The 23,869-nt window shown below is 48.2% G+C and overlaps 4 protein-coding genes across 4 annotated transcripts; 3 read left to right on the forward strand and 1 right to left on the reverse strand.

The window, feature by feature from the left end:
- Nucleotides 1-331: 331 nt before the first annotated feature.
- Nucleotides 332-3,042, reverse strand: LOC101774314 (F-box/LRR-repeat MAX2 homolog). The gene has a single exon (XM_004964760.3). It carries the CDS (start codon nucleotides 2,908-2,910, stop codon nucleotides 790-792), a length of 2,121 nt encoding a protein of 706 aa, XP_004964817.1. The 5' UTR covers nucleotides 2,911-3,042; the 3' UTR covers nucleotides 332-789.
- Nucleotides 3,043-3,118: 76 nt separating this feature from the next.
- On the forward strand, nucleotides 3,119-10,090 carry LOC101774721 (probable thiol methyltransferase 2). The gene is made up of 8 exons (XM_004964761.4): nucleotides 3,119-3,437; nucleotides 4,182-4,312; nucleotides 4,716-4,802; nucleotides 5,241-5,341; nucleotides 5,413-5,512; nucleotides 9,277-9,323; nucleotides 9,479-9,557; nucleotides 9,749-10,090. The coding sequence occupies exons 1-8, from the start codon at nucleotides 3,275-3,277 to the stop codon at nucleotides 9,800-9,802; spliced, it is 762 nt and encodes a 253-aa protein (XP_004964818.1). The 5' UTR covers nucleotides 3,119-3,274; the 3' UTR covers nucleotides 9,803-10,090.
- A 618-nt stretch (nucleotides 10,091-10,708) lies between these two features.
- Nucleotides 10,709-13,574, forward strand: LOC101775395 (proteasome subunit beta type-5-A). Its single transcript, XM_004964763.3, has 7 exons — nucleotides 10,709-10,957; nucleotides 11,083-11,212; nucleotides 11,920-12,026; nucleotides 12,108-12,242; nucleotides 12,350-12,453; nucleotides 12,542-12,642; nucleotides 13,246-13,574. Exons 1-7 carry the CDS (start codon nucleotides 10,826-10,828, stop codon nucleotides 13,377-13,379), a joined length of 843 nt encoding a protein of 280 aa, XP_004964820.1. The 5' UTR covers nucleotides 10,709-10,825; the 3' UTR covers nucleotides 13,380-13,574.
- A 26-nt stretch (nucleotides 13,575-13,600) lies between these two features.
- Nucleotides 13,601-18,629, forward strand: LOC101755281. Its single transcript, XM_022826056.1, has 10 exons — nucleotides 13,601-13,715; nucleotides 13,891-15,248; nucleotides 15,336-15,389; nucleotides 15,599-15,688; nucleotides 15,924-16,013; nucleotides 16,298-16,585; nucleotides 16,969-17,055; nucleotides 17,212-17,295; nucleotides 17,958-18,019; nucleotides 18,205-18,629. Exons 1-6 carry the CDS (start codon nucleotides 13,601-13,603, stop codon nucleotides 16,325-16,327), a joined length of 1,737 nt encoding a protein of 578 aa, XP_022681791.1. The 3' UTR covers nucleotides 16,328-16,585; nucleotides 16,969-17,055; nucleotides 17,212-17,295; nucleotides 17,958-18,019; nucleotides 18,205-18,629.
- The last annotated feature ends 5,240 nt before the right edge of the window (nucleotides 18,630-23,869 follow it).

Here is a 23,869-nt window from a genome sequence, read left to right on the forward strand (position 1 = left end):
AAAGGGGGTAGGAATTTGTCATGCTTGATACTGGTAGCACTCTCCTCATGCTTGATCATGCCAATAGGCAGCAGTAGTATCTTGCAGAACCTAGCTGCTTGGCTTGGAAAGCCAGGCTGCCAACTTGCCAAACCTGTGCAGGGGCTGGAAAAAAGGGAAGGAAATAGTTAACAGAAAAAGATCATTGTTACATGTGCATGGATCAAGTTGCCATGTTTCTTGCATAATGGCCACTCATCAATTTTGGATGCGATCAACTTCCATTTTCTATTTGGATGTGATCACAACCACCATCAATTTTCTATTCAGGGTAGCACCGCAAGCAAAACTAGAGCATAAGGAAGATGACTGAGTGACATTTCTTTTATTCTTTTTACAGAGCTACATTGTTACAGCTCACAGGAACAATTCCAATCTATCGTGCCGGTGTTCAACTAACCTCAGCTCAAAAAAGGGGAAAATTCTCACTCCTTGCAAAATTTCCTCAAATACTAGTTTATCGTCTCACCTCCTGCAAATATCTGAATTCTGCCCCCAAATCTCTTATTACACACATTATTAGAAAAAAATGCAACTAGAGAAGACCACCTTTATTTTCCGCACGGTCAAAGCATCGTCTTCTACTCTCCTCAATAGCACTACACCAGCTGTCCTTACTACTGCCGTGATCACAAGATTCACAAGCAACTCATCCATCGATCAGCACCATCCCAAATCAACTCCACCTCGTTCAGTCCCATCTCAAATAAGCACCTCAGTATTCATTTGACGATGCTCTCACATTCAACATTAATCTTCAACTAGCCGGCTGTTCAGCTGCATCTCAAATCGAAGCCAAGATTCGGCTCGCATTTCCGTGATCATCATATCATTCTCTGGTGCCGGATAGTAGTCCTCCCGTAACTGCATGTCCCTCAAATTTGGCATCATCAAGAAGAAGCTCAGGAAATGAGCATGTGTGGTGCCATGAACGAAGAGCTTCCTGAGTCCGATGCAGCGCTGGAGTAGTCCCACAGCGGGCAGTGTCAGGCTGCGTTGGTTCACTTCCTTGTCTTGGGGAGGCCAATAATCAAGCTCATACAAAGTAATTAGTGAATCAATACCTTGCAAATAAAATCGCTCCCACAGAGAAAGATCCATCTGCCCTGCTGGTGCAGTGAGGGCATAACCAACTGCCTCACTCAGATCCAGTTTCATCTTGGCCAGAACTGGGAAGCCTGCAAGATCACTCAGGCCGAAAAAAACTCGAGGGCCAGGTCGTGCACATGTCCGGCAATCACCCTCCACCTTAATTGAGATCTCCTCTAGCACAGGGCAGCTATCAAGCCCAGCAGAAATGAGCGGGGAGAGTAGCTCACCAGCAGGGAACCAGAGGGAGAGTGAACGGAGCATCTCCCAGCTGACTAGATCATCCAACTCCATGTACCTACATTTCTTTGATGCAGACTCATATGACACTTCACCCAGATCATCATCCTCATGGTTGCATCCGGTTGTGCCATTGGCTACGCTTTCGGGTTGTTCAACTTCCCTCCAGACACAGTTGAGCTCAAGTCTCTCAATGCGATCTCGGATCGGACTCAGAGCAGTGAGGCATGTTGCTGTGTCCAGAAGCCGGCAGTGCAAGATGCTTACTTCCTTGATTGTGGGCCGAAGCGCCATTGCTAGCCTCCTGATCCCAGCTGATGTCACAAGATCGCAGCCATGGATGGCGAACTTAGCAAGCCTCCCACACCCACGGCCGATTGCTGCAAGGCTGGCGTCGGTGAGATCCAGACAACGCTTGATGCATAGCGACTCCAGCGAACCGCACACCGCAACGCCGTCGAGATGCAGCCATGATGCCTTGCACAACCCCTGGAAGCCCCCCAGCGTCAAGAACTTGATCCGCGGGCATCTGCGGGCAAGCGCCTCCATCGCTGGCGCTGTCTCCAGCACATTATGCCGCAGGTCAAGCGTGAAATCCTCCAGCGCAGGGAGTGCAGCAAAGAAGGAGACAAGCCCTGCCACGGTAATGGCCACGTCCTCCCCTTGGCTGGTGGATGCCGGCTCGAACGGTTCCCGAAGCCGCAAGACCGTGAGCTTGGAGCACCTGGTGGCGATGGCGAGGAGCGCCTCGTCGCCGACGAAGTCAACGTACCGTGGGTTGAAAACACATGGCGCCACGAGCTTCCGGAGGCTGGGGCAGGATCCGGCGATGGCCCCTAGCTCGGCGGCGTGGAACCCGTCCGTGGCGCCCGCCAGGCCGAGGTCGAGCTCGGTGAGCGCGGCGGCGGCGGCAGGGTGCGCCGCGAGCGCTGGGCCGATGTCCTCCGTCCAGCAGTAGAACTCGGAGAGATCGAGCGCCCTGAGCGCGGGGCAGTCCCGGAGCAGCGGCTCGAGATCCGCGCCGGCGTCGAGGCCGGGCGGGCGCTGGTGCCAGCGCACGAGCTTGACGCTGCGGAGGCGGCCCCGCCACTGCGGGGTGATGCTGTCGAGCGTGGTGGGGTCCCGGCAGTAGACGGCGAGCGAGGACACGGCCGGGAAGCAGTTGGCGAGGTGCTCCGCGATGAAGGCGTTCTGCTGAGCGACCTCCTCCTCCGTGGAGGTCGGCGCCGGGCCGTCGGCGGCCGGCGCCGCTTCGGAGAGGAACGGGTGGCCCCACGGCGACACCAGCGAGAGGTCGAGCCGCTCCAGCGCCGGGAAGCAGAACGCGGGCCCGAGCAGGAGGAACGTGGGCGACCGGGGGTCCCCGCGCAGAGACAGCGCGGCGCGGGTCGCCCGCTCCGCCGACAGGAGCCGGTGGCACGCCAGCGCGGCGCGGTGCCGCGACCGGGGGTCGGTGAGGAAGCCCAGGATGTGGAGCAGCAGCGGCTCCGGCAGGTCCAGGATTGGGGACCCCGCCGCGGCCGCCGCGTCGTCCTCCGCCATGCGACGCGGCGATGGGATGGGATGGGGGATGCGCCGCCGCGTCCGGCAAAGTCGTCGAGCCCGCCCCACTCTTTTTTTTCCTTTCCCTTGCGGGCAGGGGGGCAGTTGGGGGGAGGGAAGAGAGGGGGGATATGGCCTGCGGCGGGTGGAGGGAGTGGGGACGAGGCACACGAGAAGCTGCACAGCGAAGTGATATACTCGACAGCTCTCTCTCTCTCTCTTTTCTTTTCTTTTCTTTTTCTTTTTATTTATCCGTATAATAATTATCTTATCCTATCCGTATAGAAATATTTTCTTCATAGAAGAAATAAAATCATTTCCCCCTCCCTCTTGTTTCCGTCTCTGCTGCGGTGGAGCCAGCCATATGCGAGCGCTGTCTCGCGTAGGCGAGCCCGTGCGCTGGTTGGCGTCGCGCGCGCGGCCGCGGCGGGGGATGGGGTCGTCGGCGGCGGCGGGCGGCAGGAGGGATCCCGGCGAGAACCCGAAGGTGGGGAGGCTGCGGGAGCTCTTCACCGGCGACGCGGCAGGTGAGGGAGGGTGGTGACGAATCGTCTCTCTCGTGCCGGTTGTTGCGGGTTGGGGGAGATGGATTTGGGAGGTGTGATTGCTGGCGTCTGGTTCCGTTTGGTTTGGGTTGCCTGTACGAGGGGTGGCTGGGCATGTGCGTCCGTGCGTGGGTGCTTGATCGGTGGAGTGGGCTGTGCGGCTGTGCCGTGTGGTTGGGGGTTTCTCGTTTCGTTAGTAGTTGGAGCTTGGAAGAAGCAAAGCAATCACCTAACATTGGAAACGAACAAACGCTGGTGTGGTCGAGCTGTTGGGGATTCTCCAGTGCTGCTACAGGGGCATCACTTGAGCAGAATCCAGCTGTGAGTGCATTATAGGAGCTGAAACTCTAGTTATCTCAGAGTTGAAGCACGAAAAAGCCGAGGTAGGTCAGCAAATCAATAGTTGGGGTGCTTGGAGACGCTGTCTGTGTTTATACTCTATAATGCAAATTTGTATCCTGAAAGACTGAAACCATTGCGGCATTGCTGATCAAGCAGAGAATGATATCTCCCCATAGAGCAAGGGTTGCCATTTCTAATGAGTACGCTTAGACAGTTACTAGTCACAGATTAGGTTGTCGGCAGATAAAATTGCCAGCCGGGCACATTATGGCTTATGCTTTCTTTGTTAAATTTCATGTTCTTTGCATCTACTTTGTGCCTTGTATTTTTTATCATGTGAATTTGCTGATTCTGAATCGCCTTTTCTAAATTATTGTTCGTCAGATGGGTGGGAGAAGTCCTGGGAGTTTGGTGTGACCCCGTGGGATTTGGGAAAGCCAACACCAGTCATAGAACATCTTGTTAGATCAGGGACACTCCCGAAAGGAAGAGCTTTGGTTCCTGGATGTGGAATGGTAAATTATCTCGTTCTTTTATCTAGTGACTCCCCCAGATATTGCTGCTTTCCTCCCATTTTCTCCCAAATAACCAAAATTCACTAAAACCAGACTATTACTTTCTCCCTGGCACACCTTCTGTAGAACTTGCTTACTTTTCTCCATTTGTCCTTCATCATCATTGAGAGCTGGCATGCGTTGAGAACGGCAATATTAACCTTTTGATTGAAGATTGTATCTGTGACAGTGTACTGCACTGTGGACCATTTTAGAAATCTAAAAGTGCATGATAATACTATAAGTAGGAAACCCACTTTTCTGGCCATTATAATAACATTGTACAAGTTGGAACTTAGATTTTTCAATGTGATACCATGTTATCGAATTTCTCTTCCCAGATTGAGGTGCTTCTGTATAACAGGGATACGATGTGGTTGCTCTGGCATGCCCTGAACGATTTGTTGTCGGTTTGGACGTTTCTGATTTGGCTATTAAGAAGGCTAAGCAGGTATGCTGATGATTAGTAGCTTAGCAAGAGCTTGATACCTTACCTAGTTTCTTCTTATGTTTCAAGTAGTTTTGTTTGATATATGCCACAGGCTAGTTTTTTAAAATAATGTTAATCACAAAAGATAACATACATGTTCAAACTTTATGGTTTTGCTGTTAAGGGCTCATGACATTATCTTTTTTTTTCATTATGAACTTCTGAAATTGTAAATTCTTACTCAATATTGATCATAATGGGCTTGGCAATTGGACCACTCTTTGGATAATTGATGTTGAGTTCATTTTCAAACAAAATTACATTATTCCAACAATCACAACTGGAATACAGCTTTTCTACTATACCTTTTTCTTAAAAACTGTCTTCTGATTGTAGGCAAGACCCTTTATGATGCTGACTTAGATAATATGTCTGCTTATCTTCTCCATTTGTGTACAGTGGTCATCCTCTTTGCCCAATGCAGATTATTTTACTTTTCTGGCTGAAGATTTCTTCAAGTGGATACCAAGCGAACAATTCGACCTTATATTTGATTACACGTAGGTTTCAGTTTATCTTGTCAGTTTGTTACTTTGATGGCAGCTCAGATCGCTTGTATCTATGTGTGCAGGTTCTTTTGTGCACTTGACCCGAGCTTGAGGGTGGCTTGGGCAGAGACAGTTAATCGGCTTCTAAAACCTGATGGAGAGCTTCTCACTTTGATTTATCTGGTGAGGACATAGTCTCTGAGATTTGTTTTTTTTCTTTTGCATGAAGCTCCCATTGTACAAATCATGTGATGCTTTATTATTCAAACTGCACTTTAAAGTTTCAACCATCTGATTTACTCTTAATTAACTTCTATGTTATATCTATTTTAGTCATAGAAGGTTGTGTTGTTAGCTCTTTCCGTCTTTCCAGCATCACAATATGATCTCCACAGCAGTCATTGTTGATAAGATACATTCTGTTAGAGTTAAGTCCTGATAGTGATAGAATAATGTATTAGTAGTGCCTGTGGTAGAATAATGTATTAGGGACCCACCGGCCGGCGTGGTGCCGGCGCTCCCGACCCTCTCCAGGGCCTCCTCCTGTACTTCCTCCCGCACCTCCCACCGCTCAGCCACGAGCAGCGTGCGGTGCCGCAAGGTGGCGGCCGAGGAGGAGGAGCGGCGCATGGCGGCCGAGGAGGAGGCAGCGGTGGAGCGGCACCAGGCACGACGTGTGGCTACGGCACGCGAGGAGAAGAAGTAGAGGGCGGGAGGCGGCTACGGCTCGGCCAGCGCGCGGCGGCCATGGAGACCGCGGCGGTGCGCGCAGCCGAGGCAGCCCGTCTCGCCAACGAGGAGGCACAGGCGGCAGCGGCTGCTGCTACCCAGCGACATCTGGAGGCGTACCGGCTGCGTGAGGAGGCAGAGGCAACGTGTGAGATCGCGCGGCGCGACGCGGAGGAGCGGAGGCACGCGGCGTAGGGCGGCGGGCGCGGGGTGCTAGCTGCCGATGCCGGGTTGCAGGGCGGCCGTCCCGAGCCTTAGGATGCAGCAAGGCAGCGGGACACGAATGTGCATCGGTGGGTCCAGGACCCGCGTCGCGGCCCGGATGCTGAGCACGACTCCGACCTCGGCTCTGGGCACCGACCCCCAAGGGTCGTGAAGACCATCATCCGAGAGTCCGTCGGCTACATGCAGTGGTCGATGTTGACGAAGACCAACTACACGGAGTGGTCCTCGGTGTTGAAGGTGAAGCTCCAGGTGCGGGAGATGTGGACGCGGTCCAGTACGGCGACGTCGACAGCCACGAGGACCCGTGAGCGCTCAAGGCGCTGCTCGCCGCGGTCCCGATGGAGATGGTGGCCAACCTCTCCAGGAAGAAGACTGCCAAGGCCGCTTGGGACGCTATCGCTTCGGCCCGAGTCGGTAGCGACCACGCCCGCAAGTCCACTCTGCAGAAGCTTCGGCAGGAGTGGGATCGTCTGGCTTTCAAGCCGGGCGAGGACGTCGACGACTTCACCATCCGCCTCTCCAGCTTGATGCAGTGGCTGGAGCGGTACGGTGACAACGAGATCAACGAGGAGAAAGCCGTTGCGTAGTTTCTATGCGTTGTTCCGAAGAAGTACTCGCAGCTCGCCATCTCCATCGAGACGCTGTTCGACCTCTCAGCGTTGTCGATCGAGGAGCTGACGGGGCGGCTCAAGGTGGTCGACGACCGTGACGAGCCTTCTTCTGGGGTCACCATTGGTGGTTAGCTGCACCTCACTGAGGAGAGGTGGCTCGCCCGCTAGAAGGAGCGGAAGAAGGGGGAGTCTTCTTCCTCGACAGGCGGCCGCAAGTGCGGCTTGCCACGCAAGGCGCAAGGAGGCGCCGAGGGTGCTGCCGCCGGCGAGCGCGAGGCTGCACGAGACGACACCTGCCACAACTGTGGCAGGACTGGCCACTGGGCCAGGGAGTGCCGCCAGCCGAGGCGCGGCCAGGCCCACGTTGCGCAGGCTGCGGAGGAGGAGGAGGAGGAGGAGGAGGAGCCGGCTCTGTTCCTGGCTCACGGGACCATCAAGCTTCTTCATGCGGCACCGGCCACGACGGCTCTCCTCCACCTCGACGAGCCGTGCGCACATGTCTCCCTCGGCGACAGTACCAGCGACGACAAGATCGATGGCTGGTTCCTGGATAGTGGTGCCACACACCCCATGAGTACATGATCGGGCGCCGGGAGTACTTCTCCGACTTGAACGTTGACGTGCGTGGCTCCATCAAATTCGGCGACTCTTCGACTGTGGAGATCAAGGGCGTCGGCTCCGTCATCCTTGTCGCCAAGACTGGCGAGCATCGGCTCCTCACCGGTGTCTACTACATTCCCGCGTTGAAGAACTCGATGATCAGCCTCGGGTAGCTGGATGAGAACGGGTCGCGCGTGGAGATTGACAGCGGAGTGCTCCGCATCTGGGATCGACGCTGCCGCCTCCTTGCCAAGGTGGATAGGGGGAAGAACAACCTCTACGTCCTCTACGCGGAGATGGCACAGCTCGGCACCAAGGAGATGGTGCGGGGTAAGATGGTGGACGGCGGCTCGACTTCGACGTACAGCGACTACGTCCACTTTGAGGGAGATGGGGGAGTGAGCAGCTCTTCTTCGCCAAGCGTGCCTACCCCAGTCCCCGGGTCTCCACCGACTATGGCGAGCTCTTCACCAGCGCCAGCGAGTCCTCCACCGACTCCAGTGAGTACTCCTCCGGGTGCGGCGAGCTGTCCACGGCTACCACCACAGCCGGCCATGCCACATACTCTAGCACCGACGGCCACTCCTCCGAGCACTTCTTCGTCAACACCGACTCACGATGAGCCCCGCTCGGTGGAGTTTGCCACTCCGCTCCCTCACGACAAGGACCGCGTCGACGCGTACCACGATGGTGAGCCACTGCGGTACCGCACCATGGCGGACATTCTTGGCGACCAACCGATGCCGGGACGGGTGCCTCACGACCTCGAAGCCGTGCTTCACCTGATGTGCGACGACGGCGAGTGTCGCTCCTTCGCTGAGGCTGAGGGATATGCGGCCTGGCGCACCGCGATGTAGATAGATGCCAGATAGCAAGTCCGCTCAAGCCCTGGCGAAGAACCCTGTCTTCCATGAAGTGGCTGCTTGGAGGAAGGGAGCGTCAAGGCAACTACATCAACACTCAGGAAGAGTCAAGTTCCAAGAACTCTGAACCAAACTTGGGATGGTTCGTTTGCCATCCAGGACTTAGGGGGAGAATGTTAGAGTTAAGTCTTGATGGTGATAGAATAATGTATTAGTAGTGCCTGTGTGCACTTGTATCCGTGGGTGGTTCGTGCCTACGTGCACCTTATCACCAATTACTGCTTTAGATGCTCTTTAGATGCTTTGTTTAGCTTGTAAGCCACCTACCCAAGGTTGGCTATAAATATGTACCCCAAGCTGCCTTTGTGGGTGTGGTTAATGGAAAAGATCATTTTAGGCCAACACATTCTGAAGGTAATGAATAGAATATGGGGTTTTAGAATCCGTATTGATGGGCAATGGGGAAAATGAGGATGGGCAATGGGGAAAATGAGGAAAGACGGTGCATTGTCGATAGATTGGTGTAAATCAGAGCGGGTATTTTGCCTAATTAGCCAGACCTTAGTGCTTGACACTTCACAAGTACCCAAAGGCAACCCGGCACTATGGTTTTCTCATCCTCATGCCATGTGATTCAGGACTTCTATGAACATGTTGTATTTTGTGAGCATTAGCTCAAGTGATTGGTACTGGACAAAGACATAATAAAAGTTGTAAAACCTCTTTGTCTTGATATGTTTTTTCCATCCAGTGTCGTTACTCTAATAGGAAAGACAAAACAGAAACATGGAAAAGTTGAATACAAGTATTATAGCACTGGATACAAAAATTAGTCTGCTTACATGCTTGAATTCTATTTGCTTCTTTGAATGGTATTCCATTGCACTGTTCACCAAATTCTTACACAGATTCATTACAGATAAGTGATCAAGAGGGAGGACCACCATACAACAATACAGTTGCTGAGTAAGAATATTTATCGCCTAGCCATCATGGAATGATTAATTTACAGTTTAAAACGTTTGTATTTTCTCAGTATCATGACTGCTTTATTTTATATAAAAAACCCGTAGCATTCTTCTTCACTATTGTGTTGATGAGTATGCTTTATGAAACTTAAGCTATCAGAAGGTACTGGAACCGTTGGGATTCAGGGCTGTTCTTATGGAAGACAATGAGCTAGCCATTAAACCACGGAAGGTACACGTTGCTTTCTCATTAAGTTATCTTATGCAAAGGCGCTCCATGTTTCCTAGTCGTCATGGCTTGGCCAATGCATCACATGCTTAGTGCCTGAACAGCTATTCAACCAGCCTCTGCGCTCTATATCTATAATCTTGTGCAACTATGGTCACATGCTTCATTTACCTGATCATTTACACGGTTTTTAGGGCTGCGAGAAGCTTGGGAGGTGGAAGAGATGTGCACACCAATCATCTCTGTGAGAAAGCAGCAGCATTTTCCTATGTAAATAAAGAAAGAAAGAATTCATGAAGAGAAGTCCAACTTCTTAGATTTCTTAGACCGTGTGACTTGCTTTTGTCATCTGTACCGAGTTTCAATCCTGAAACATGTATGCGTGCTGCCCAAGAAGCTCGAGTAGAGCGTTATTTAGCCTCAAGAAAGGACCAAAATGTTCCAGAGTTATTGGTTTCGAGATAGAATTGCAGTTCTTATTAGCACTTAAAAAACAAAAAAAAAGAAGAAATAGGACAAGAGATGTCAGCTGAAAATGGAGCTTTTACTACTGTGTTAGTTTCAGGGGGGGAAAAACTGGGAACGCCATCTCTATGGCCTCTTTGTTCAGGTGTTTCCAGTTCCAAATTCCAAGTGGTTCTAAGATGCTACTTCGAATTTTGACCTCTCGACTGTTTTCTCACGATAGTATTCAATCTAAGGCTTTCAATTTTACATGTTGGAATTATATTTCAATAAAGACTACCCTCGTGTGAAATTATAAAAAAAAATCGAAATATAGTATACACTCCCATGTTTGCCCAATTGCCTCCTACCTCCTATAAGCATCTCTGAGATATCCTGAGATTAATGAAACCACTGTAGCAATCTTGCTGCTGACAGGTCGAAAATACGAATACCCCTGCTAACTGAAGGGCTGTTGGCTGGAACCTGGAATTATCAAATTTTACTTTATTTTATGCTATATGTATTGTCCTGGGAAAAGAAAACGCGATTGTCTAATTCGCAAGCGAACCGGGCCGATTTTTCCGAACCGCACAACATACAGATTCGAGCTCAGTCAGATCCAACTCGGACACCGATCGGCCCAAAGGCCCGCCTTACCCAACCCTCTACAAATTCTGCAGCACCGGCAGCCCGCACGGCAAGCTCGGGTTCTTCTTCTTCTTATAACGCAAGAAAGAAAAGGGTGAAATCGAAACCTGAAAAGGCCTCACTCGGTTCATCCGCCTCCGCCTCTCTCCCCCGCAGCGCACACCGCCGGCGACGCCATGGCCATGAAGCTGGACATGTCAGCGCTCGAGACCAACTTCGCCGTCCCCTGCGGCGACGACGGCGATGGCATGTACTTCTCCGCGGAGGCCCCCGACGTGCCGTCCATGGTGCTCCCCACCTGCGCCGACGTGAGCACTCGATCCCACCTTCCCTCTTCTTCCCTACCTTCGATCTCCTCCGCGAAGGGGCGTTCTCCGCGATCTGCCAGATTCGTTGGTTCTGAACCTTGGTTTGCCTTTTGCCCCCCGCGCAGTTCGACGGGTTCCAGGCGGCGACCAAGGATATGGTGAAGAATAAGAAGGGGACGACCACGCTCGCCTTCATCTTCGACAAGGGCGTCATCGTCGCCGCTGACTCCAGGGCCAGCATGGGCGGCTACATATGTGAGTTTTCACGGACTTGCGGTGTTGGGGCCGGTTAGGGTTTTCCGGCGGGGCTGAATCTGTGGTGTGGATGGCCGGAAAGTTTAGATCTTTATGCGGAATTTCAAGGTTTTGTCTCACCGGTTAGGGCTGCGTACCTTTTTGTTAGTGGGATTGGAAAAAATTGTGATTTTTATGCGGGATTTGTAGTATCAGCTGGGTATGTTTTTTTTTTGGGTATCCTGTGTAATTCACTATAGTTGCTTATTGCTCTAATCTCAAAGAAATAGAGTAAGGGTGTTCGGAACTGATGTTCATGCTCAACCAGAGAATGGCGTAATATGTTTGTTTGCACCATTGTGTAGGCTATCTAGAAACACTAGATTATGTTATGTCTCTACTTGGTTGTAGGAAGTACCAATGGAATAGTGTTTATGTGTTAGGATTATTTTGTTGGTAGCATGATCAAGGTAATGTAGAGATGGACTGGAATTTTGGTGGAAAACAATGGTTTACTTTTGCTTAATACCAATTGGGCACAAGTATGTTTATCTGATGCTCTAGGCATGTAATGGATTGTATGCATTGAAAAAGCTCAATTCTTACCAATTAGTGTTTGGTGCGATTTGGACAAAGACAATTCGGGTTCTTTTAGTTCAGAAAATTTGTATTGATGTTCATTCTGTGATATCAGACTGTAATGGTCTCTGATTTCTTTTTTTATGCAGCTTCGCAAACTGTGAGGAAAATTATTGAAATAAATCCCTACATGCTGGGAACGATGGCTGGAGGCGCCGCAGATTGCCAATTTTGGCATAGGAACCTTGGAAACAAGGTCAGATTTTCTCTTCCTCTTAATTGTTATCTCTCGCATTACACCTTTGCGAGTGGGGCTAATATAGGTTCTGATTTTCAGTGCCGGCTCCATGAGCTTTCAAACAAGCGAAGGATCTCTATTGCTGGTGCTTCCAAACTGTTGGCCAATATCCTTTATTCATATCGCGGGATGGGACTGTCAATCGGTACAATGATTGCTGGATGGGATGAGAAGGTGAGTTGTTGGTTTTGGTGACACCTTCAGTTTCTTTAGGCTATATGACATATGCTTGATGGCTCTTCTCTTATTCTCAAACTTTAATGATTCTTCTTTCGATCTAGGGTCCTGGCTTGTACTATGTTGACAGTGAGGGTGCAAGGCTAGTGGGAAACAGGTTCTCTGTTGGCTCTGGTTCCCTCTATGCTTATGGTATCTTGGACGAAGGGTAGGCTCCTTGTAAAATCTGATGTGTTGCTTTGTTGTGTTTTCTTATTAATTATGAGTTGAATAATGTGTTTGCCTCCACCTTTCAGTTACCGCTTCAACATGTCCGTCGAGGAAGCTGGTGAGTTAGCACGACGGGCTATTTATGGGGCAACATTCCGTGATGCAGCAAGTGGTGGTTGTGTTAGCGGTATGTTTTAGCCTACTTCATGGTGTTTATTTTCATTTTATGGCACATTTGTCACCATAGTTAATCTGGCTAGTGACATTAGATAATCTCTTTTTTGCTATTTTGCCAATAACGAAAATAAATTATCTGAGATTGCAAACATATTGTGTAGAAGTCCAATTAGCGCATGAGATCTTATGTTGCATCTAACATATCTATAATTAACACTGAAGAGCTATGATATATCTACCAGACTGTTATGTTTTTTGTTACGATTTGGATTTTGGACATGTTTACTTCTTCTCTTGCTAGGTTTCAAGGGTAAAAAACTTAATAGCTTATCTGAACTAGACCTTCGGCCCCCTTGTAATTTTCTATTACGCTGAGCGCCTTATTTATTTCTTGTTGGCATGGTAATTTCAGTTCTTGTAGAAACAATCATTTGTAGCTCGTAGCAAACCTGAAGGTTGTCTTCATGGATTTATGCCGCTGCATTTGTTCTCAGTACCCCCTTCTGGCATTGCCTTCCTATGTTGCATTGTTAAAGATTTTTGTCAAGTAAAATTCACTCTGATCTTTTTAAATATGGGTGGGCTGTGGCTGACAATACCTTTTGAATTGCAGTTTATCACGTTGGCCCTGATGGTTGGAAGAAGCTTTCTGGAGATGATGTCGGGGAGCTGCACTACCACTACTACCCTGTTCAGAAAACACCGGTTGAACAGGAAATGACCGACGCACCTAGTGCTTCTGCTTAAACCCAGAACACCCGAGTGGAGGCGCATGTATCCAGGGAAACCGTGAATTGTCAAAGCGTCTTGTTTATGAACTTGGACATGTTTGTCTCACAATGTTAGATCACTTTTGTGTTCTGTTGATGTTTGAGCTGACTTTGCGCAACTATTAAATTCTTGACCTGATATAGATGTTTTCTTTGAGGTTTCGTTTGTGCCTGTCTGTGTGAGCCCTGGTCTGTGATATGTTTGCTGCCGCGGGCCTGCGGCTGTTTGTAATCAGGTCTCGTGTACCAAAGCGCATCTACAATTTCACAGAAGCATGCATTGCCCAGATAGCAATAGCAGTGCCTGATGCTCGTTAACAAGCAGTCGTGTTCTCGTCATCGGTGGATGCTTTGGAAATCTGTTAAGTGGAAGTCTTTTCATTGGAGAATGAACAGTGCCTGAGCACACTGGTTGAATTGAAAACCCTGCTCCGTGCTCTGCTTTGCTTTGGCTGTTTTTCTTTTTCGTTTTTCTTTCTTTTGAAAAGCTTGCAGGAGCCAGGAGCACTGCTCGGCTCCGTGCTCTGCTCTCGGGTACCATGTCCGCGTGACACCGGCTCCGTGCTCGAGTGCTCGAGTGGCGGCATGGAAACGGGAGCAAAGCTGCGGCCGTTGCTGTGGGTGTTGCCGGCGCGCGGGCGGCCGTCGGACACTGCCAGCCAGCGGCCGGCGCGGCCTTGAGCGCCGCGGTCGAGCCACCGGTGCGTTTCGTTGCGTGTGCACGTGCACCGGCCAGCACTCGACGCTCACCAGGTCCTCCGCCGCTCGCCGCCGGCAACGTCAGGCTTCTTCTGTACCACCACCACGCGTCACGAACACCAAACCGTCAACGAACGGCAGCTTGAACGATCCTGCAACCAAACCGTCACGTCACGAACACCAAGCGTCGCGGACTCGCGATTGCAGCAACCGAACAGCCATCACATCGCGCGCCGCCGCGAAATCTCTCCTTCCTTCCAGGTTCCAAGCCAATGCCGCGCCGCCGCGAGCCCAAACCTGCGATGCCGCGCCGCCGCGAGCCCAAACCTGCGATGCCGCGCGGCCGCGCGGCCGCGGGCCGCCCCGGCCCCTCCGCCCTCCTAGCGACCGCGAACGTCGCCTCGCCGAGGAGGTCCTCCACCTCCACTCCCTCTGGCGCCGCGGCCCTCCTCCCGCCCCCGCCCCCGCCCCAACCCAATCCCGCTTGGCCGACCGCAAAACCAAAACCACTGGCCACAAGCGCCGCAAGCTCGACGGCGCCGCCCCCGCCGCCGCCGAGTGGGTTCCCGCGCCGCCTCCGCCCAATTCCTCCCCGAAAACCTGGACCGAGGCGGCCCCGTCCTCCTCCACCCCAGCGAAGCCTCCGCCGCGGCCGACCTCCCCCGGCACGCTCGCGCACCAGAAGGCCCTCCGCGCCGCGGCGGAGTTCTTCTCCAACCGTGGCGCTTCCTCCTCCTCCTCCTCCGACGACGACTCCGACTCCGACTCCTCCGATGACGACGAGGAGAGGTCCGAGTCGGAGGGCGAACAGGACGCGGTGGGGTTCCTCACGGGCTTGTTCGAGCGGGACGCCGCGCTGCGGGGCCACTACGAGCGGGGCTGGGAGGATGTGCAGTTCGCGTGCATGGTCTGCGCCGCGGGGACGAGGAAGGCGCGGCGGTTCCGGGGCTGCGTCGCGCTCGTGCAGCACGCGCGCGACGCCACGCCGCGGTACGGGAGGCCCCGGGCGCACCGCGCGCTCGCCGCCGTCCTCTGCCGCGTGCTCGGGTGGGACGTCGCCAGGCTGCCCAGCATCGTGATGGATCCCCGGGGAACGCTCGGGCAGGCGCTCGCCGCAGGGGCCACGGCCGGTGTTCAACTGGCGAAGGTTGTTGGCCTGTCAAATTTTCTGAGCTCGCTGTTGAGATTTTAAGCGTTGACTGATTGCTTAATCTCATTTGATTGCTGATATCAGGAAAATGGTGATACTGGGGAGGACACTGACTCTTCGAGTAATGAGGATGAAGAGGTATACAACTTGTTAAATGGCTAAGGAAATCAAATGTCTCTTAATTTGATTTGCTTGACGATTTTAGGAGGATGGTATTAATATGGAAAATTAGCAACAACCAGCTCTTCAAAAGATGGTTATGCAACAGTTATTTGCAGAGTTGTTAAATGCTGTGGATCATGGATGTGATTTGTGGTTAGCTAATCTGATTTGATTGTTAATGTCAGGAAGATGTTGAGACAGGGATGGAAGACTCAAGTACTGATGACGATGAAGAGGAGAATGAACTAGAGAGCAGTGAAGAGTCTGCTGAAAAGGTTTGTTCTGGCAGCTCTGATTATCTGCTGTAGAAATATATGCTCTGCTGTGCCATGTGCATTTGTCTCTGAATTTGATTCGCTTGACGATTTTAGGAGGATGGTAATATGGGGAATTGGGGACAACCAGATCTTCAAAATGACGATTATGCAACAGTTATTTGCAGAGTTGTTGAATGCTTGTTGATCATGGATGTGGTTTGTTGTTAGCTAATCTGTTTTGATTGTTGTTCAGGAAGATGTTGAGACAGGGATGGAAGACTCGAGTACTGATGGTGATGAAGAGGAGAATGAACTAGAGAGCAGTGAAGAGTCTGCTGAAAAGGTTTGTTCTGGGAGCTCTAACTATCTGCTGCAGAAATATATTCTTTGCTGTGCAATGTGAATTTCTACTATTGCTTCCCAAGTCTTTGATATGTCATACGACCTGTCTGCTCTCATATGGCATTAGTGGATTCAGCTTTGAACTGATCATGCAATTATATGGCATTGGCTACCTGGCCATATTTGAGTGATGAGGATGCAACAGTTATTTGAAAAGTTATCAAATGCTTGGTTATCTTTGGTGAGATTTCTGGTTAGCTAATCCGACTTGGCTGTTTATTTTAGGAGGATTTTAAGAAAGGGACACAGGACTGACAAAGATGAGGCTATTGACCCAGATAACAGTGAGAAGTCTGCTGAAAAGGTTTGTATCAGTTGACTCTGAAACCATATATGTTTTCTCTATATCTTCTTATATTCCATTGGTGGATTTAATTTGAACTACTAATGTTGTGCATGATGTCAAGGACAACTCTATATTGTCCCATGCAGGAGGAAATAGAAGAAATAGGTCCAACGAATTGCCAAGAGATTTCTAAAAATGAAGTGTTTTGTAATGAACCAGTCCAGGAGGCAAGTATTAAATTGTGTTTTTTCATATATCTGGTTGTTTTGTTTCCGTGCGTGTTTAGTGGCTGAGCAAATGTTTCCCTAATAAATACTCCTATGTTGCCAAGTCAGTTGTATTGCTAAAAGATTTAAATTTTTTCTTAACTCATGTGGGTGACTGGATGTGGCCAGTCAGAAATTCAGCATAGTACAGGAGCAACTAAGTTACTGAATATGTATAAGATATCCATAGACAGACTCTATTTGATGGTTGCTGTAGTATGTGAATAAGAAAGATATGCTTGACTGTTTACGTGGGGTTGGAGCTTCTGCGGAGGGTGGCAAGGTGGAGCCTATTTACTAGTTATTGAACTATGATAAGTGTGATTTCAATCAATCTATTTCAGGTCAATGCCAGCAAGGGTGATTCTTTGAACCAAGGTAATAATGGATTAGTTCACAAGCAAGAGGTTGCTAAAGAATCTTCTGAACAGGTTTGTGCATGAAATATTTTTCCTTCACTATGTTATGTATATTATATTTTCTCTCTGAACACTTTGCTGCTTTACGTAATCGTTTTCCTCAGGTGATATTTGAGGGATAATATTTGAGTGTTTGATTATAATTTATAAGATAATCTTTCTATGTAGGATAATACAAACGATGCATATCTGCCAGGCTCCAAAGACGCATGTAAAAACAAGGAGCACTGTGAAGAAGCTGCTGTCCGAAAGGTCAGTAATGATATTGGTTTCTTAGTTTTATCTAAGACTTAGACTGGAAATGTAGACACGATATTTTCGCTATTCATATTCCACTGCTCCATTCGTCCTTGTTGAAGATAACAGTGAACTTTTATATAGCTGATCTGGAAGTATGGCTTGTCTTAGGAGCTATGAAATTGTTTGACCATGTTTTTATGAGATAATACATGGTTGGACACATTGGTTGTATAACTGGGTTAACTAATTGAGTTGAACTCATAACGCATGATGGAGGAGATTCCCCAAGTGTTACCTTTTTCCAATTTCGTTAAATACTGATTTCTGACCTATGGGCTTTCTCGCACCACATGAATTAGACATCGCATGCAGGAATTAAACACTATACGGAGAGTGAATAACAACATGCTAAAACTGCAGATTATACTGGAGATACTGCTGTCACTAGATTAGGAAACAATGCATCAACAATACCTCCATCCTCTTCTGTTTTGTATCAATGTGTTTGAACTCATGTGTTCTCTCGTAAGCCACAGGTGCTGGGCCCTAATGTGTATACCTTTCTGACAACCTAATACTTCTAGATACCTTAGAGGCTCCTGTTGATGTCATTAGTTATATCATCGCATGGCATGCATAAACAATTGCAACTAAGGTTCATTTTGGCCTTGCAGGAAAAAAATGTTTGCGAGAATAAAGAGGAGAATGGTGAGTCTACAAGTTGAATTCGTCAAAGGTACATGCATTTTTTGTATTTGTTCCATATCCTGCTTGATTTCATATGGTTTTCCATGTATATTATAGGGGTTATGTGCTGACATGCATGATAGTTGTAAGTTGTAAATGTTTAGCATGCATTTTCAAGCTTCATCACTACTTTGTACGTATATTTATCGAGAATTTTCTTTTCCTTGAACACAGGCCTGAAAGGTCGGAAACTTATAAGCATCTAATGCCTTCTTGATAGCTACGTTGCTGTAATTTATTTTGGAGCTTCATTGGATGGTTATTGTTTGTCTTGAAGACACAATGGAACCCTTAGGCTAACTGCTTAGCTGATATAGGGTGTGTTTGGTTGGGCTGTGGCTTTTGGAAAAACTGATGTGGGCTGTAGGCTGTGGAAAAGTAGCTGTGGGTAAGACCATTTGGTTAGAGCAGCTATGAAACTGTAGGCTATGTAAGAAATACCTGTAATGTCCCTAAAGGTCTGTGGGTGTGTTTATATGCAAATTGGTCGTAACAAAATAACGTGTTCACTAATTCGTATGTAAATGACTATTTTAAAAAGAAAAAAAAATAAATTTTATATGTGAAACTGAAACTCAAGTGTTCAGTTCATGATCGGATTTTCAGAGCTCTTGATCTCTCAAACAGTGGACCTATCTATCATTTATAAACCTATATTTTGTCAACACTTTTGTTTATTGGTGCTCGAAGAAATCGTGTTTCTTTTACACGATTTTACTTGAGAAAGAGGATATGTTTCCGTGTATCGAAGCTCAAACTTACGGCAGTAAGAAACAACGGCGCTGCCGCTGTTCGCTGCCGGGCTGCCGCAGTAATTATCTTAGCGCCGTCACGCGCCGTTGAGTAGCAACGCCAGAGCTGGCAGAAGGGATCACGATGAAGCTCCACATATTTATAGCACCACCGTCGTCATCTCAAGCTCCTCTGTTTCCTGTCAGTACCGCCCGCCACACCTCGCCACCAAATTGGCCGCCGTCAAGCCATCTCCACCAAATTCCTCTCAACCACCGTGCCGTGACACCCTCCCAAGCGACCTCAACAACTCCTTGCTTGACGAAATCAGCCACAGCGCCGCCATGATATCTCCCCTATTCCGCCGCCACCATCAAGACCCCAAGGTGAGAACCCCTTTCCCGGCCCTCTCTACTAAGGGTAGATGCAAGAATGAGTTCGTCGGAGTTCATGGATGCTCGCGCGCCCGCCCGTTGGAGCAGTTCCTAGCTAGGGCGACCGAAGCGCCCAACCCTAGCCAGAGCGCGCCATGGCCATGGCGTCGTTTGAACCATGTGCTGAGGATGAGAGCCACGGGGAAAGATGCGCACGCTCGCATAGATGCTCTAGGGGTTGTTGTTGTCCAGATTTTGGCTGCAGTTTCGCCGGAGTAGCCGCGCCACCGCCGTGCACGCGTCGCCACCGCCACCGCGTCCGCTAGCAACATGAAGTCGCTATCCCGCGCCAATAATACCACCAGTGGATGCGGCTGGCGACCGGGGGCGGCGGGTGGCGGATCGCTGGGGGCGGTGCGCGAAGGAGGTGGACGGTCGTGTGCGGGGGAGGAGGCGGGCGGGACTGTGCGTGGGGGACAAATAGAACAGGGGAGGAAAAACGAACCGGTACCCTCGTAACCTTTTGGGCAAAAACACCTGTGGCTTTTAGACCCTTTGGTTGGCTTTTGACTTTTGCAAAAGTAAAAGCAGGTTGGAAAGCCCAACCAAAGGCACCCATAGTCACTAGTATGCATATACTTATTCACTTTTCTTTATAAAATTTGTATTTGCAACTTGGGAGATGCAACATCAATGGTGCGCAAAATGGCGAGGAACATCTTCTCGAATTAGCTTTGACCTACTTGAGCATTGTTGATCTTCTGGCTGATCACATGCCGGACCGAGGACAATAGTAACAATTGATCCGCTGGCAGATATATTTTTTTAATATGTACCTCATGAAGTTTGATAGCGGTGCTAGAGCAGGAACAAAATCAAATGCGATCTTAGAATTGAATTGTTTCTATGACTTTGCTATGCGTAATTATGCTTAACTGATGAGATCTAATTGTTCTCATGGTTAGAATGAAGGGCCCTAAATTGAATTTGGGATGGGTGTATAATTGAATTGTTTTGAATGTTACATTTAACACCTTATTTGTAATTGGATTGTTCCAAGCTCAAGTTGAAAGTTATGCGTCATATTTGTTGACTATGGTTAATAATTATATTATTTTATTAATCAATCCGTGCCGTGCAACTAACACTAAAAAATGTTGCTAACTTATTTTCTTGGTCGATAATTAATTTAGAAGCCTTTAAAAATTATATATATGGATTTGATGAGGAACATCATACAACAAATATATTGTAGAACATTGTAAAACTTGACTTATGTTAATGTTCAAGTTGGATGCTAAAATGATTTAATTTTTTAAAAATGAGAAAATGAGAAATTATTGCACTTTCAAACATGGTTTACTCCGCATTGTATGACACACCACCTAAAAATATTCTTTAGATATCGTAGAACAATTATATTGTAAAGTATGTTTATACACTATTCAACAAATATATTGTTTAGCATGCTCCCTAGTATTGCAGTTTATCACGTTGGCCCCGATGGTTGGAAGAAGCTTTCTGGAGATGATGTAGGGGAGCTGCACTACCACTACTATCCGGTTCAGAAAACACCGGTTGAACAGGAAATGACCGACGCACCTACTGCTTATGCTTAAACCCGGAACACCCGAGTGGAGGCGCATGTATCACATGCATCCAGGGAACCGTGGCGCCTTGTTTATGAACTTGGACATATTAAGTGGAAGGAAAGTGCCTGCTGCACTGTGATTGAATTAAAGTGCCGTTGAACTGGACTTTTCGCGATTCAAAGTTTCAAACTGTGCTTCGATAGAGCTGCAGCACTTTGTTCTTTTGCTATGCAATCGAATAGTTTCCTCCCCTGGAATTAAAAAAATAACCTTACAGCTGCTTTTATAATAAATTCCATGCTTCTTCACTTCTTCTCGAAATGTTAATGACCAAAATTTAGGGACACTTGAGGAGTCTAATGATTGCGAGCCGGACGCAGATTGCGTGACAATGCTGCATGCCTTTGCGCTTCTTTTTTTTCACGTGTGACAATGTTAAGGCCAGTCTCAAATTCTCAATGGAGTTTCATAGAGAGTTCTATGGGCATTAATTTTTATGCCACATCAGTAATTTTTCTAACTTTGCAGTAAGTCTCAGTGCATGGTTTCATTGCACTGTTACCAAGAATGCCATGTCAGCTTTTTACTGAAATGAAACTATCACTCTCAGTGCATAGTTTTATCGCACAGTTTCATAGACAAGCTATAACATTTAAATCCTACATGTTGTGATCAAATGTGTTATGGGAAGAAATGAAAAGTTCTCAATGGAAGTTTCATCGGTTTCGTGGGCCATGAAACTCTTTTCTTCTCTTCCCTCATTAAAACCTTGCCATGTCAGCAAATATACTGATGTGTACAATAATTTATTAACATGAAACCCCCGTAGCACCTCCCTGAGACTGGCCTAAGAGAGAGAGTCATCATATAAAAGAGGAGTTTTATTCACATAACAGTCTTGGCTCAGTTACCTAGTTTACAGTCTTGGTAACTGTACAATAAAACTGTGCACTCAAACTGGCCTAATGACCAAAGTGGCATTGCACGAACACATAAACAAACACTACCTAGCGCCGCCGTGCCCTGGTAGGCTGGATGGTAAAACTGGTGCTTTGTCTATGTGGATTTCTATCCTGAATGACTGGAATGGCAACTAGATGGTGGATGGTGGGTGAATATGAGCCTAAAATATCCTCATTGAAAATCGTAGTCTATAATCCAAAATCAACAACAATGCCCTCTCTTCTAGCGAGATGAAGACCGCATGGCCATAAAGAAGCCAATGTAACTAGAAATCACGCTAGGAGCAATATCATGAAGCGCGAAAGCAAGTATCAAAAGAAAGCGAACACAAAGATGTCAAAAACCCCGGTTGAGCCAGCCTGGATTGATTAAACTGAGATGGAAGCCCGATGAATTAGGTTGAACTCTCTTTTCTCAAGCAGACAAATTCGGTTGAACCAGAATGGGACCTTTGTCAAAAAACCCTGATTGAGCCGGCTAGGATTGATTAAATCAAGATGGAAGTCGGATGAACCAAGTTGAGCTCTCTGTTTCTTAAGAAGACAAATCCAGTTGAACCATAATGGAACCCAGTTGAACCAGGTTAAGCTCTCTGGTTTCTATGAAGATAGACTCGGTTTCTAGAACGATAGACTCGGTTGAAGCAAGATGAAACCTGGTTGAATCAAGTTGAGCTCTGTGGTTCCCAAGAAGACATACTCGGTTGAATCAAGGATGGAACCCGATTGAACCAGGTTGCCCAAAAAACAGCCTGCCCTCAAAATCGATCAAACAAACTACAAATCTCATGAAATTTGAATTTTAGGATCAAACAATATGATGAATCACTCCACAAAAGATCTCCTAAAAATACCTTGTCACCAGGTTAAATATCTTTGGAAGGTACAAATGTGAAGAAATCAAGAACAACCTCCTCCAGAACTGAAACTTTGAAATCAATCAAATGAGGTACAAATGCCATGAAATTTTAGCCACAACATCACATCATTACTGTGAGTTTTTGCCCCAAAAGTATCATTAAAGATATCAATACTTCACCTTGAGTTCCGCGGATTTGAACAAGAACCCTAAGAAAGGGGAATTTCGAATAAAATCCAAATTCGAGTAGATAGGGTGCAAAATCAAGTTGGGGATCATCCTAGGGATGCTCTCACATCTCTAGCAACCTTTTGTCCCAAATCACAGCCAAAGCGAAGAATGAAAACTCCAAAAAATTAGCTCCAAAAATAAAGAGGAAAAAAAATAAAATTCAAATTTGGAGAGAAGAAAACACTTGAGCTTGAAATTGATCTTTGGATTACATCAATATATCCGATTACAAGCCACTCCTAGGCACGATCCACGATAGGATGGCAAGAATCAAAGAGTCTGTCCTCTCTCCTTGACAAAATCTCTCTCACACACAAATGAGAAAGACCTCCCCAACCCTTGGTGTCCACAACTATCCACAACAATATATATAAGTGCTGGGCAAATGACCAAAACACCCTCACATTAATAAGCACACAACCCAAACCCCCCTTCCGCCTCGGTCCAAGCTTTCTCGGAGCATCAGGTGGACTCGACGTTTTCACGACTTTGCTTCGCCTTTATGCAAACTTCATGATGGTGTCATACATCTTCCGACTCATTACCGCCTGATTTTGAGGCTGAAACTAGCAAATCAGCCAACTCCCGATTTTGAGGCCTAAATTGGCAAACCCGCCAACGCCCAATTTTGAGAACTAAATGGGCAAACCCTTTTGCACACCCTGCAAGGCATGACTAACCATCGGTTTTAAGACCAAATTGGTCAAAACCCTTGCACATGCCACAAGTCATGACTGACTACTAATTTTGAGGCTAAAGTGGTCAAAACCCTCCCGCACGTCGCGCACGGCGTGGCTGAATAATGTCGACATGTATTTTCCTTCTCCTTCTACCAAGGTCCCAACACCTTCAAGTGTCTCGCACTCCTACACACAGGTAGCCTACTCAAACTTTTCATCGCCATCCTCCTTGACTTGACCGATGTTGACTTCATGAGCCTCATCTTCACTTTCCATGTGAGCGATGAGGATTGCACATGACTCCATTCAAATCGAAGGATGGCTCTTCTTGTCCTTCTCTACCATATGGTACTTCGCACCCAAGCTGGAGCTTGCTCTTCACCGTTGTCGGTAGTCATGCCGCATCCAA

This window comes from Setaria italica, chromosome IV (genome assembly GCF_000263155.2).
Source record: "Setaria italica strain Yugu1 chromosome IV, Setaria_italica_v2.0, whole genome shotgun sequence".
Taxonomy (NCBI): domain Eukaryota; kingdom Viridiplantae; phylum Streptophyta; class Magnoliopsida; order Poales; family Poaceae; genus Setaria; species Setaria italica.

Coding starts and splice junctions, on each gene's coding strand:
- LOC101774314 (XM_004964760.3), bottom strand. CDS start 2,910: ATGGCGGAGGACGACGCGGCGGCCGCGGCGGGGTCCCCAATCCTGGAC.
- LOC101775395 (XM_004964763.3), top strand. CDS start 10,826: ATGGCCATGAAGCTGGACATGTCAGCGCTCGAGACCAACTTCGCCGTC. Junction 11,213..11,919: donor CAGCATGGGCGGCTACATAT/GTGAGTTTTCAC, acceptor TTTTTTATGCAG/CTTCGCAAACTGTGAGGAAA. Junction 12,454..12,541: donor TATGGTATCTTGGACGAAGG/GTAGGCTCCTTG, acceptor TCCACCTTTCAG/TTACCGCTTCAACATGTCCG.
- LOC101774721 (XM_004964761.4), top strand. CDS start 3,275: ATGCGAGCGCTGTCTCGCGTAGGCGAGCCCGTGCGCTGGTTGGCGTCG. Junction 4,313..4,715: donor TGGTTCCTGGATGTGGAATG/GTAAATTATCTC, acceptor TCTGTATAACAG/GGATACGATGTGGTTGCTCT. Junction 5,513..9,276: donor TTCTCACTTTGATTTATCTG/GTGAGGACATAG, acceptor GATTCATTACAG/ATAAGTGATCAAGAGGGAGG.
- LOC101755281 (XM_022826056.1), top strand. CDS start 13,601: ATGTTTGCTGCCGCGGGCCTGCGGCTGTTTGTAATCAGGTCTCGTGTA. Junction 13,716..13,890: donor AATAGCAGTGCCTGATGCTC/GTTAACAAGCAG, acceptor TCTTTTGAAAAG/CTTGCAGGAGCCAGGAGCAC. Junction 15,689..15,923: donor GTGAAGAGTCTGCTGAAAAG/GTTTGTTCTGGC, acceptor ATTGTTGTTCAG/GAAGATGTTGAGACAGGGAT.